Source organism: Mobula birostris, chromosome 3 (genome assembly GCF_030028105.1).
Source record: "Mobula birostris isolate sMobBir1 chromosome 3, sMobBir1.hap1, whole genome shotgun sequence".
Classification (NCBI taxonomy): Eukaryota; Metazoa; Chordata; class Chondrichthyes; order Myliobatiformes; family Myliobatidae; genus Mobula; species Mobula birostris.
Genome location: NC_092372.1, coordinates 152126208 through 152140069, shown reverse-complemented (window position 1 = coordinate 152140069; position 13862 = coordinate 152126208). Strand labels below are relative to the sequence as shown.

The window sequence follows — 13862 nt, the reverse complement described above, 5'->3', positions numbered from 1 at the left end:
GGGAGATTATCATCTGTGTGGTTCTGTTTTACAATTTTCCAGAGCTGTTTGTAATCCTTCAATCAAACCTTCTTCCTAGCTTTATCTATGTCAATAATAGTGCCCAATGTGGGCCACTGCTGGATCTCTAAACTTGCTAAAAAAAAGTAGAGAACGCAGCCTTCAGGAGAGAACCTTTGCAGTAGAGAACAATGCACATTCCCTTAACTGGATGAGCACATTTCTGCTTTCTGCTCCCCATGGCCAGTTTGTTGTGTCCCTGCAGCTCCTTTCCTATCCAAATGGGGAGCAAAGTCTTTGTTAGATTGGGTTTGAGCTGCCACTCTCACAGATCACCACCCCCCGCCCCCAGAATGATCCTTTTATCTACTTTTGCCTTTGTGCTCTCTCTTCCAGACCGCAGCATCCTTGCAAACTCTTCCATCCCCGATGTGTCACGATGATTGAACCTCGCACTCCAGCTCATCGAACCTGCACTGAGATTCTGAGCAATCAATATGCGCTGTAGGCGTGATCGCTGAACGACAATGGAGGCCATCAGTTCCCACATGTTGTAACTATGATTCATCACCTGCTCAGCAGTTTCTGCTGCGGTTAGTTAATTAGTTGAATTGGATTTAATTATTTTAACCCTCTACTCACCTGTGTGAATAAAAGAGCGGCAAGTTGGAGAAATATGCCTGTGAATTCTTGACCACACGAAGCAATTAGCGGATTACAAATTATTTCATAGTGCTTAAAGGAGATTTTATTATATTTATCCAAGCTCTTCCCAATATATTATGCAGCATATAATTCAGGGTAAACAAAACTATTTGTCAAAGAATTAAATCATTATACCCTAAAATTTTTGGTGCAATTTTTGTAGTTGATAATTAGTTTAAGTGGTTAAGAGCAGTTATTATTTTCAAATACAGCTGAAACCAAAAGACGAGGAATTTGAGAAAGTGGTTGGGCATCTAGGAGACAAAAAATGCTCAAAAGTCATTTGGGTTGTCAGATGCAAATCCAATTTCAGCATTTTGTAAATCTACTTAAAATTGTTATTATTGATGGGGGTGTGTCACGCAGAAGGATTCAGTGCAAATTTTGGTTGTTTTTGTTTGTGGTGGGAGCTATTTCATCGAGTGAATAAAGAGCTGGTATACAAAGTGGAAAGCAAGCCTGAAAATTTACACAGAATTCAGTGTATAACAGCTTAACTTTGTATTTGACCTGAGAACGCATAAATAATAGTAATGGATGCCATAAAAAGTAGTGGTTCCATTTCCTGCTGTTAACATCTCAACCTGAGCACCAAATTCATTGGAAAAACATGCTTTTGCATTACTTTTAACAGATTTACAAGACATTAATTCCAAATGAAGTATAGTGCTTATACTTTAAAAGACATTTACTCACCTTCCCTGAGGGAGAAGAAAGATGCCAGGCTGGACAACTGATACATAGTATGATATTCTCCATCACATGTCCGATGAGGGATTTAAATGGACAGAGCAACCTGCCACATTCACATTACTGAATGGGTGAATAAAAAATAACAATACAATCTGCTGATTTTATTCTCAGCACTGAGAATCACGAGGAGCATAGATACAATGAATACACGCCGTCTTATTCTCGGGGAAGCAGGAATAAAATCATGAAGACATAGGTTTACGAGGTGAAAAATTCAAAAGGCACCCGAGGGTAGCTGATGATGTATACATGGAATTAGCAGCCGGAAGAAATGGTTCAGGCGGGTACATTAACAACATTCAAAAGACTTTTAGATAAGTACATGGATAGGAGAGGTTTCGGGGGATATCACGGGTCAAACACAGGGAAGTGGAATTAGCTTGATGGGCACCATAGTTGGCAGCAACAAATTTGGCTGAGGGCTGTTTCCATGCTGAACTACTGTATACAACTCGAGTCTGACTAATGCATTGTGGGTAGCACTATGGAGAAACTAGGCAGATTCATTCCATCCTCTGTATCTAGTTCATTCAAACATCCAGAACTTCTCTTTGACGTGCCATTTAACCATATATTTTTGATTATCTATTAGAAAAGAAGCAGGGAGCACTTTTAAAATCCAAATTTACATTACTGAGCAAAAGTCCCAGCACATGTATATAGCTAGGATGCCTAAGGTTTTTGCCCAGTACCTTACTATAGTTGCCAACGTGGTGTGGAGAGTGAGTTTGTAATGCTGGCGGAAGCAAAGGACATTAGGGCTGGTGAGGGTGGACAGAGAAAGTTGAGTGGCGCAGGTGCAGGTATACCCAGCCCCCAGATATCAGGCAAGGTCACTTGATTCCAAATGATTGATTTATTGATCATGAGAGAATGTCTCTCTGGTGCTTATTGCTCCCCCTCCTTCTCTCCCTGCTCCCTTCCCACTCTCAGTCCACAATACAGACCCATATAAGAATCAGGTTTACCATCATTCACACGTCATGAAACTTGTTGTTTTTGTGTGGCAGCAGTACAGTACAATTCATAAAATTATTACAGTACTGTGTAAGTCTTAGGCACCCATGCCCAAGACTTTTGCACAGTACAGAACTGTAAAAAAAATTTGAGTATCTCAGTCTTTTATAAACCCATATCTTGATTTTAACGTTTTGTCATCTGCATGAACAATGGATATTAGTTCTTAAAAATACAGAATTCGTAATCTGTTCTGATTTCATCGAGTCTTAGTCATAAGCAGAGAAATAGGCCCTTTGGCCCAACATGCCTACAACCACCATCATGTAGTTATCGCTTCTCATCTCATTTATGAGCATTGGATCTGTAGCCTTTGGTGCCTTGGCCACTAAAATACGGTAAGAGCACTTGCCTTTGCCACCTCCTCAAACTGTACCTTCCACATTGCAACTACAATTTAGTTGAAAATATATCCATAGATTCCCTTTCACTTCTTGTTTATCTTACACTATTTATGTATCGTAATTCTTAAGTCTTTGCGCTGTACTTCTGCCGCAAAAAAAAAATTCATGTCGTACAAGTCAGTGACAATGTCTAAGCCTATGTTCTTTGGTTTTAGATGATCCACACAAGGAAAAAATTCTCACTATCCAACCTATCTACGCCCGTCATAATTTTATCAGATACTCCTACAGCCTCCTCCACTCCAAGGAAAAGCAAGCACACCCTATCCAGGTAAATCTTTTCTGCATCGCATCCTTTCTATAGGATGACCACCAGAATTGCTCGATCTGTGGCCTAACCAAGGTTTAAAAGGTTACACCATAACCTCCATGCTCTTGTATTCTTTGCCCAAGCTAAAAAAAGGCCATTCATCCCATTTGCTTTTCTCACCACCTTATCTATGCCAGTCTGCCATCTTTGGGGATCTAAACATCAGTACACCAAGGTCCTTCTATTTCTGAGTATTCCCTACCATTCATCGGCATGTCCTGCTCTTATTAGACCTCCCAAAACAATCACCTTGCACTTGAGATTAAATTCAGTTTTTTTTGACTCCCACCCAGTTTACCAGCTAAATGACATTCCGTAGAATAAGTCTATTCTCTTCATTGTCAACTGTAGTACCAATTTTAATGCTATTGACAAACTTGCTGATTATAGTTCCTATATTCATATCTACTGTACATTGTTAATGTACAAATGGTAAGGGTCTCTGCACCAGTTCTTGTGGTACACTTACGGTCACAAGCTTCAGATCACAAAAGGCAGCTCTTCATCATCCTCCGTTTCTTGGTAACAAGCCAACTTTGGATCCAATTTGCCAATGTGTGCTGGATCCCACAGACTCTGAATCTTTGGACCAACTTTTCATGTGGGACCTTGTCAAGAGCCTTACTGAAATCTAAAAATATCAACTTCTAAACAATGTAGATGCAGAGATAATATACCTTATTACACCAAAGATGGATATTGCTGTTATGGTGGAATAAATATGAGACAAAGATCTCCTAACCAGCTTGTAAGAAAAAGCAATGCATTCATTTCAATGCCATTGTCTCAACATTCAACAGTTTATGAACACCTACTGAATACTTGTATTCCTGATGACCAAACTACAGAAGAACAATATCCTCTACTCCTGGGATAAACAGTTCAAAAACAAAATTGCCATGAAGCCCTTTGGAAGTCCCCGAGATAGTGGGTACGGAGTTCCAAGCATACTCAACAGAGCACATGCAACTTGTCTAGATGGGTAAGGTCAGCAAAGAGGCATCTTTTATCCAGTCCTTAAGAAGTGGGCCTCTTCATGAGCACATGAAGGATCTTCAGCTACTTGAGACTTCCCCTTCTTGTTAATCCCCAAGAAGTCCATACCACCGCGAACTCCCATGGAAAACCAGCTTACAAACACTAACTTTCTTCTTGCTGAACTGAGAGTCAGGGGGCTACTGTACCAATATCTCAATACATTCAGGATTCTGTGGCTGGAATGATGGTGGGATGTTCATCATTTCCCATCGTTACACCAGGCAGCTGTCACCAATGTAGGAACTCTGTCCATGTGGCTGAGATCCAGAGGCTATTACGTTCAAGTTTAAGTTTGCGTCATTTGACTGTACATATACACATCATTCCTGCAGACTTCAGTGCACTCATAAAACATATCACACACAGCACATTCAGCAAAATATTACCAAAAGTTAATAAAAATATAATTCAAAATTCAGGTAGTGTGCAGCACAGGTAAACTGTAAACAGTACAGTAAACAGCTTGTTGTCCTCTGTAGGGTCTTGTGGTCGGAAGCCTTGCAGTACCATACAATGCAGCCAGACTACACATTGTCAGTGGTGCTCCTGTAGAAAATAGTTAGAATGGGGTCAGGGAGCTTTACATGGCTTAATACCCTCAAAAAAAAATCCTCTGGCGTCTCTATTAGACCTATAGGCTAAGAGTGAGTGGAGACATGCAGAAGACAAAAAAAAAAGATATTAAAATTAACATCAAGTTTCTGGAAACAAGCTTGACCAATTGCCAAAATTTTTTTAAAATGCAAGATTGGATATTTTAAAATATATTGTGCATTTAAGTGATGTTAGTTTCACATGTTTATAAATTTTGAATGTTTGAAAGATATTAAATATTTTGCAGGTTAAAGGAAATTATTACATATTCATATTTTTTCATAATTTAGGGACTTAATGAAACTTGTTTAAAAAGAAAAAAAGTTTATTTTAGGCAATTACATTCTTTCCTCCCCCTCAGCAAGATTTTAGGCATTTACTTCCATCACCTCGCCTTTTCCTGGAGATGTGTCCAGCCTTCATTGCCCCATCTAATGCAATTGTTCAGGAACAAATGGAAAATATCTCAACACTTTTGTAAAGTTTTCACTCCACAACTTATTCACAATCGATAGAGAGCTTTATGTCAGGCTAAAAACAGCAAAACCTTGAATAAAGTTGTGAAATACCAATAATTACCCATTGGGAAATCAATCGACCATACAGGTGAAAAGGTATTATTCACAGGACAGTTAAGTGTTAATTATTGCCAATCAACCCCTCTGGGGTTGATGAGTCTTACTCCTTCAGAATTTAATTAGTGCTAGAAATACAAAATTTTTATATTTATATGTCTTATTTCCCTCCCTTAATTCAACCATTCTTGCCCTCTCTATCTCACTTGCTGCACATGCTTAAAACTAATGTTCTGGCCTCAAGTGCTCAGTGATAAGCTTCAAATTCCACTGGAAAATATAGGTTGCAAACTGTGAAATATGGAATAAATTACATTACAATGATCTGGATTTTAGGTCTACTGTGGGCTTCAGGGTGACATGCAATGCAGTTACTGCAGCACCTTGCAATAACCACTTCCTTTGAACATCCATCCTCTGGAAAGGTGGAAGACTAGGTGGAGATTCAAGTATTATTGGATGGAATTGTCAAGGCAGAGCCCTTCTACTCCTTACTCCAGTACAGTCACTGGGGCAATGGTCTTGCTTCTGAGCCCACTCAGAGACATGCTGAAAGCCCTGAAGAAGCAAAACCACCCAGATATTATAAAAAGGAAGCCTCACCTCGCCTCTACTTTCTATACAAACCTGAGCAATGCTTACAGATCAAATTTAAATTTTCACTGAGTGCAACAGGTTCCCATCAAATTTTATCAATGGGTTATCCCTGTCGTTTCCTGTGGGCTGAGTGAAGTGTAAACGCCCACCTCAGATCTGGAGGACAAGCATCAGAGTGTAGACTGCAGCTTTCTCTACGTACTACTCGTGTGCAGAATTATAATGCAGCTACTGAAAATCACAGTTGAGATTCCCACCTACAGCCCTGAAAAAGATGACAGTATCAGGTTTCTCAGTGAAGACTGGCTGAAGAGCCACAGAATGTCTTCACTTGCTTGTGTGCATCCCATCTCTTCCAAAGGCGGCAAAAATGACATTGCTGCTTATAAGCCAGTTTACATTATGTTAGTAGCTGTTCTTCAACTAATGGCTGGAAATTCCAGGCTGTGATAACAGTTTGAATTCTGAATTGCTTCCATGATCTATGTGTTGCTATTTACTTTCTAATCATTAGCGGTTTCCTCATTCATGTACATTTCTCTTGAGCTCATCAAGCTTGTTGCCCAAATGCCTTCACGACTGCAAAATAAGAAGAAAATATTCATCAATCACAAGCTAAGCATTCATGTGTAAAACTTAACATCTGGGTGTCCACATGAATCTTAAAATATTTAAATACACATCCACAAAAAAAAACAAAAGTACACATCCTTTAATAAAAACACCAACTCTACCCAAGAAGAATACAAAGGAATGCAAAACTAAAACTGAAGCCATTCGCAAAACCTGCAGGATGAGGAGACGAAGGTTGGAGAATTTCATAATCTGGTTTAAAATCAACAGGCCTTTATGATCTCTATGCTTTAAACTTCAAATTTGATAATAACACATTGTCTCATATGTCTAGTTGTTTTAGAAGTTATGAAATAAGTTCATCTCCTTTGTTTAAGGACCACAAGTGTTACAACACACAAAATACTGCAGGAACTCAGCAGGCCAGGTAGCATCTACGGGAAAAAGTACAGTCAACATTTCGGGCCTTCGGCAGGACTGGAGAAAAAAAAGCTGAGGAGTAGATTTGAAAGGTGGGGGGAGGGGAGAGAGAAACGCCAGGCAGTAGGTGAAACTTAGAGGGGGAGGGGTGCAGCAAAGAGCTAGGAAGTTGATTGATGAAGGAGACAGAAGGACATGGAAGAATGAAAAAAGGGTGGGGGGGGGGGAGAAGGAGCACCAGAGGGAGGCGATGGGCAGGCAAGGAGATAACATGACGAGAGACAAGGGGATGGGAAATGGTGAAGGGGGTGAGGGGAGACATTACTGGAAGTTTAAGAAATCGATGTTCATGCCATCAGATTGGAGACTACCCAAATGGAATACAAGGAGCTATTCCTCCAACCTAAATGTGGACTTATCCCAACAGCAGAGGAGGCCATGGATGGACATATCAGAATGGGAATGGGAAATTGAATTAAAATGGATGGCTAGTGGGAGATCCCACTTGTTCTGGTGTGGTACAAATTGTGTAGCATTGTGATACCTCACTGCTCCAGGGACCTTGGGTTTAATCCTGATGCTTGGTGCAGTCCATGCAGAGTTTGCATGTTCTCCTTGCAACTCGTGGATTTCCACAAGTGCTCCAGTATCCTCCAAATTAGCTCTTGTCCAGCTGCACAGCAGGACAATCAGTGGAGAGCTGATTCAAGATAAGTAAGTGTGGGAACAACACTAATGTGAATATTGTGAGATAGCATTGATTCAATTGGCCAAATAGCCTCCCTGCGCAAAGAGAAGTACAAGATAATATGATAAATTTCACAGATCACAGAAGCTAGATACCCAATATCGTTTCCTTATTCAAGAAGCCCTTCTAAAATACAGACCTGTGAGCTTTGCATAAATAGCATGGAAGTTTGTCAGAGAAGTATAGTTTTGTTCTGTGCACAACATAGGTTTATGTGGAAGAAATTAGGTCCCACAAATCGGAAAAAGTTTTTTGAGGAAGTGGCTAAGAAAATTGGTAAAGGCAGAGCAGTAGACATAGTTTGCACGGCATTCGACAAGATCCCACATGGCAGGCTGGTCCAAAAGGTGAAGGTACAATGAACCCAAGGTGTGTTAGCAAACTGAATCCAAACTTGACGTGGTGATAGGAGGCAGACGGTAGTGGTGGATGTTTATGTTTCCTTAATGGAAATCTGTAACCAGATGGGTACCACAGTGATCCGTGCTGGGACCTGTGCTGTTTCTAACAGATATAAATGACATGGATGAAAATTTAGATGGACTGATAACAAGAAAATTGATGGTGTTATTGATAGTGAAGGCTATCTCAGGACATTGGGCGAAATGGCGGCAGATGGAATTTCATCTGATGGGCACAAGAGTAAACAGAGCACTGATGCAGAAGATGTTTGGGGTGCAAGTCTACAGTGTGCTGAAGGTAGCAACACTGGTGGATAGGATAGTAAAGACGCCATATGGCATGCTTGCCTTCATAGGCAAGGCATTGAATTTAACAATTGGCATGTCTTACAATCCAAAATATTGGTTGGACTGCACTTGGAGCACTGTGTAAGACTGCCACACTGCAGCAAGGGTGTGGTAGCAAAAGAGAGAAAACAAAAGAGATTCAACGGGACATTGCCTGAAATTGGGGGCTGTGGTTATGAGGAGAGATGGGATAGGCTGAGTTTATCTTCACTGGAACAAAGGAAGGTGATCGCTGATGTTATAGAGGGTGGAGACACATCTCTATCAACACTTCTTTCCTCTGTTAGCCTGCAGGTCACCCTTGGGTAAGGTGCAGCACCTGCTTAGCACCGCCCACCCCCCAACCTGATCAGGGTCACATGAAGCCATGGGAGCAGGTGGTCAATGGCCATATGAGCAGCTGGTGCATAACCACAAGTCCTGGTTACGTGATCACTATTGCCAGGCAGACGATCTCTGAAGAGTATTGATAATGGCTGGGGTCACCCATCTTGTAAACACACTGCCCAGAGGGTAGCAATGGCCAACCACTTCTAGAGAAAAATCTCCCAAGAAAGATCTTGGTCATGGAAAGACCATGATCACCTACGCCATGTGATACGGCACATAACGAAGAAATGAAAACGTTGAGGAGCATAGATAGGATATATAATCAGAATCTTTCTCACAGCAGGTGAGTCTAGAACTAGAGAGCACAATAAAAAAAAGGAGAGAAATTTAAAAGATATCTGATACCAACAGGGTTTTCCCATACAGAGATGGACAGAGATGCTAAAGACTGTAGTAGGTGCAGATACCATTATAACTTTTAAAAGACAGGAGAGGCATAGAGGAATACAGGCAAATGGAATTAATGTTGATAAGCAACACAGCTGACATAGGAAACGTGTGCTGTTTCCATGCTGTATGATTCAATAGCAATATTGAGTCAAGTGGTGAAAGTGTAATGTCCTTGATGTTTAAAAAAACATACTTCGTATCTAACTTAAAGACAGAGAAAAATGAGAGCATGATAAATAGAATGATGAAATGTGGGAAAACAATGGTCCACGACTATTCCTGAGAATTTCTAAAAATGAAATTTATATGTCATGGTATAAATGTACTGAAAGTGCTGGAGTTTTTAATTACAGTTGTGTTGCCTACAACTATAACTTACTAATTAAATGGTTTCAAATGACACATCTTAAAACTTGAATAAATAAATATTACACTTGCATTGATTTTTATCAAATATACCATTCAGTTACACATGTGAAGAGAAATTGCTGTTTTATGGGGTAATCCATCAAAAAGCAGAAAAATAATCACCAACGACTCTTTCAAGAAGTGCCTGCATCTGGAAGAGCATCTCACAGAAAGATGTTTGACAAGCTATCATCATTTCTTCTGTCAACATAGTGTTCTTCAACAGAGGGACATCACCATTATGTTTAATGTTTTCAACATGGCCTGTGCTGGGAAAAAAAAATCCAAACATCTCACCTAAAAGAATAGTTTTTCCAATTTGTTCCCCTAGACTTATCACTGGTTAAAAATGTCTCATGTCTTTGCAAATATCTTAAATAAAAACATGCAACTGGTTTTGAATCCTCTTCTCAAGGCTCATTCAACTCCAGACATCCTGCAAGTAGCGCTTCTCTTCACGCAGATTGGCTACAACTCTCATGGCTTCCAGAGTAGTCACTCCCAGCTCTTTGGATATAATTTCAGTGAGAGTGGTAGTCACATCTTTAGCCATATTCTTGCCATCTCTGTTGAAAGAATAAAATGTGAGATATGTTAGTTTTTTGAGAAAACCCAGGACTTTTGACAGTAGTCCTGTTTGGATGACAATTTAAGCTGTGCTACATCAGAAAAGTCAGATACAGGCCGAATCGACACAGTGGGACCCAGGCCCCAGAGTGCATCAAGGCAACTGAACCAGACGTTTGGACGACAATTTATGCGCTGGGCCAGATTAAAAAGTTCACGGTGTCAGGGCCTGAGGCGAGGGTGCAGCCGGTTCAGCTCGCTGCCCTGTTCTGCGTTGAACTAAGGGTCTGTGGACTTTATGCGGACTTCAGTTCAGAACTCGATTTGCTTGCATTTATTGTTTGCCTGATTTTTCTCTCTCTCTGCACACTGGGTTTTTGACAGTCCTTTTTTAATAGGTTCTTTTAGGGTTTCTTTGTTTCATGGCTGCTTGATAGGAAATGAATTTCAAAGCTGTATGACGTACACATACTTTGATAATAAATGTACTTAGAACTTTGATGCTTAATCCCACAAGCCTGTCTTATCTCTGCAGTACTTCCTCATCTTGAAGATCTGCCCAGTTTCTATTTGCTTGATATCCTTCGATGAAAGCATTTTGTCCTCATCTTTCCTTGTTATCTTGAGCCAATAACTTTGAACTCTTGTTGCCTGGTTATTGATAAAATAAATATTCTCTATCTACTCTATCAAAACTTATTTGGTCATCATTTAGTAAAATAACACCAACATTTTTAAACCTCTACTCTGAACTGAAATCCTCCATTCTTGAAAGGACCGAGGTCACAGTAATACTCCACTCTACCCAAGTTCTTTTTGTTTCCCCCCCAAGTGCCCAATTTTAATCTATCTGAGCCCCAAAACTCCTCTTTTATTATCAGGTGCCGTATTATTTTTATCTTGCATTCTCTAAATCCAGTTCTGTTTGCACTTTAGAACTCTTATCTTATTCTCTCACCTTTCAGGATGTATGAATATATACCCTTCAAAATAATGCCATTTATACCAAATGTATTTTGAGGTTAGTCTTCCCAAAGTGTACCATCTCATACCCCCGTCTGAACTCTTTTCACCAAGTTCACAGCATTCAGGAACATATAGCCATTCTCACGAGTAACTGCTAGTTTTGTATCATCTGCTCCCGATGTCTGTAAACTTAGAATTCCAGTCCCTACACTCATGCTTATGTAGTTTTATTTTATTTAGCAATATAGACCAGTGTAGACCCTTCTGGCCCTTCGAGCTTCGCAGCGCCAGCAGCCTCCGAAATACCTCATTAACCCTAATCTAATCATGGGACAATCTACAGTAACCAATGAACCCGCATCTTTGAATTGGGGCACCTGGAGAAATCCCATGCATTCCTCGGTAAGTATGTACAGAGACTGCTTACAGAATGGCGCTGGAAATGAACTCCAAACTCCAGAACACTCTGAGGTGTAAAAGCGTCACTTTAACCACTACCGTGGCACCTAAATAAACTGCCCCTTGGGGAACACCACTTCTTTGTCTGAAAAGTATTCATTCAACACTGTCCTTTGTACATGGTACTTAATTATTTTTGTATCCAAAATGCCACTTCCATCTTAAATCAGTGTTTTATCTTCATCAGCTTTCAGTGTGGCATTTTGTTAAATACCTTCCAGGTACAGTTCTTTTTTATTTCTTTTAGGCATCCGTTAGTCTCGTGAGTAACGTGAGTAAAACCATGGATTTGCACCTTGGAAGGTTTTCAGGGCGCAGGCCTGGGCAAGATTGTATGGAAGACCGGCAGTTGCCCATGCTGCAAGTCTCCCCTCTCCACGACACCGACATTGTCCAAAGGAAGGGCACTAGGGCCGATACAGCTTGGCACCGGTGTCGTCTCAGAGCAACGTGTGGTTAAGTGCCTTGTTCAAGGACACAACACGCTGCCTCAGCCAAGGCTCGAACTTGCGACCTTCAAATCACTAGATGAACGCCTTAACCACTTGGCCACGCGCCAACACAAGTACAGGTACAGTACATCTACAATTTAATAACGTTAGACACACACAGTTTGCTGCTATCCATATTAAAGCTCCATGATTAACCTACGCTATTCTTAATAATAGTTTCTAATAACTTTACAATCCTGATTTGTTTTCCATTAACCACAGAAGCCATACTTACTACTTCATTGTGAACTTGCAGTAACTTTGCAATCAGACTTTTCATCCACATTTTTACATACCTAGGTTTTTTTTTAAAAACAGTTTTGTATTTATCCAGCATATTAGGTCAGGAGAAACTAGCCCTCTGTGTTCCATTCTCTTTTCTTTGTCTAAATTTCCTATTTTTTCTGATAATATTTTTTATTATTTCTTTATTTCTGCATTCTGTGAGAGGAAATTTAAAACGTTCAGTCTGTCAGTTAAAATAGCAGTCTCTCTGTCTGAGTAGAATCGAATCGCAAAAATATTCCTTTTAAAAATTGACAAAATGTACTTCTGTTAATATTTCTATTAACAAAATAAACATTAATCTACACAGAGGGCATTTTAAAATCTGAAATATTTCTAGTTTATACCGAACGGTGATTTAATAAAATACACTCTTCTAATGCAGCTTCAAACACAGCTTGATTGAAGACCTCACTAACTCCTGCTACCAACTAGAATTTCTGCACTGCTTTCTATGGGGACATGTTTTGCCTCCACAGAGCAGCAACTAATCAAATTCTACAAACAATGCCTATAAAATATGAGAGAATGATTCACTCATCAGGTTAGGCACCAGTCACTGGAAAAATAAAAGTGCATGGTGTATATTTAAAGAAAATTTTTAAAAATACACAAAAATACACACGTGGCTTTATTGAAAATTTTTTAAAAAGTCTGGTATAAACTTATTTCCCACTACACTGATCTTGGTGTAAATTTATGAAAGATAAATGCTAGAGGGCAAGGGCAAAACAAATCTCCAGATACCCATTCTTAACATCTGGCTACACAGCTAAAGTTGAGTAAACTGTTTCTGTATGTTTGCAGATTTTATCTTTTGGCAAGACAACTTTGCTGCCTTCATGCCGTTACTTATTGTCACATGCTATTGTTACAAGAGTTGCTTCAACAAGTCATGTGAGAATCTCACAATATTCCATTCCCTGAAATAGATCTACTTCACTCCTCCACACCAGTAAGTCAATTACCATGCAAATGTTAATGCTAATTGGGACTGTCATTCAAACGCCCACTTTTCATTATCAAATGCAACATTCTGGCATTGTGGTTTATTTAGTGCTAGATAACTCAGTTTCCTATTTGGTGGTGCCACCTTTTGATCGATCACAGTGCATTATAGGAGACGGCTTCATCCCAAATTTTGATGTAAGTCGAGGTTCTGCAAAATGCATTCAAAATTAGATAAATCGTTACTACTACAGATAAGATCTACAACAAATTTCATGACATATTCCAGTGATGTCAAACCTGGTTATGATTCTGAAGCTTTTCAATGTTTGGCTCTTATTGTTGTCAACTGCTTGAAATTAATAATTTGGCTACAATTTCTCAAATTAAAGAATTCCCAAACAGCAAAGAAAACAGGTTGATGTTCACCAGAATTTGGCTCAATTTCTTATTAAATGTTTAATTCATTTTGTAT

The 13862-nt window shown here is 39.7% G+C and overlaps 1 protein-coding gene across 6 annotated transcripts in view; it reads right to left on the bottom strand.

Annotated features, from left to right (window-relative positions):
• Positions 1–880: 880 nt before the first annotated feature.
• Positions 881–13862, bottom strand: part of mtrr (5-methyltetrahydrofolate-homocysteine methyltransferase reductase) — a 109114-nt gene continuing 96132 nt past the window's right edge. For 2 of the 6 annotated variants that reach the window (XM_072253461.1, XM_072253462.1), the window contains one exon: positions 6690–10237. In XM_072253461.1, the coding sequence (XP_072109562.1) occupies positions 10093–10237 (145 nt within the window). In that variant the 3' untranslated portion in view covers positions 6690–10092. The other 4 variants (XR_011885424.1, XR_011885425.1, XR_011885426.1 and 1 more) reach the window with 4 other exon arrangements.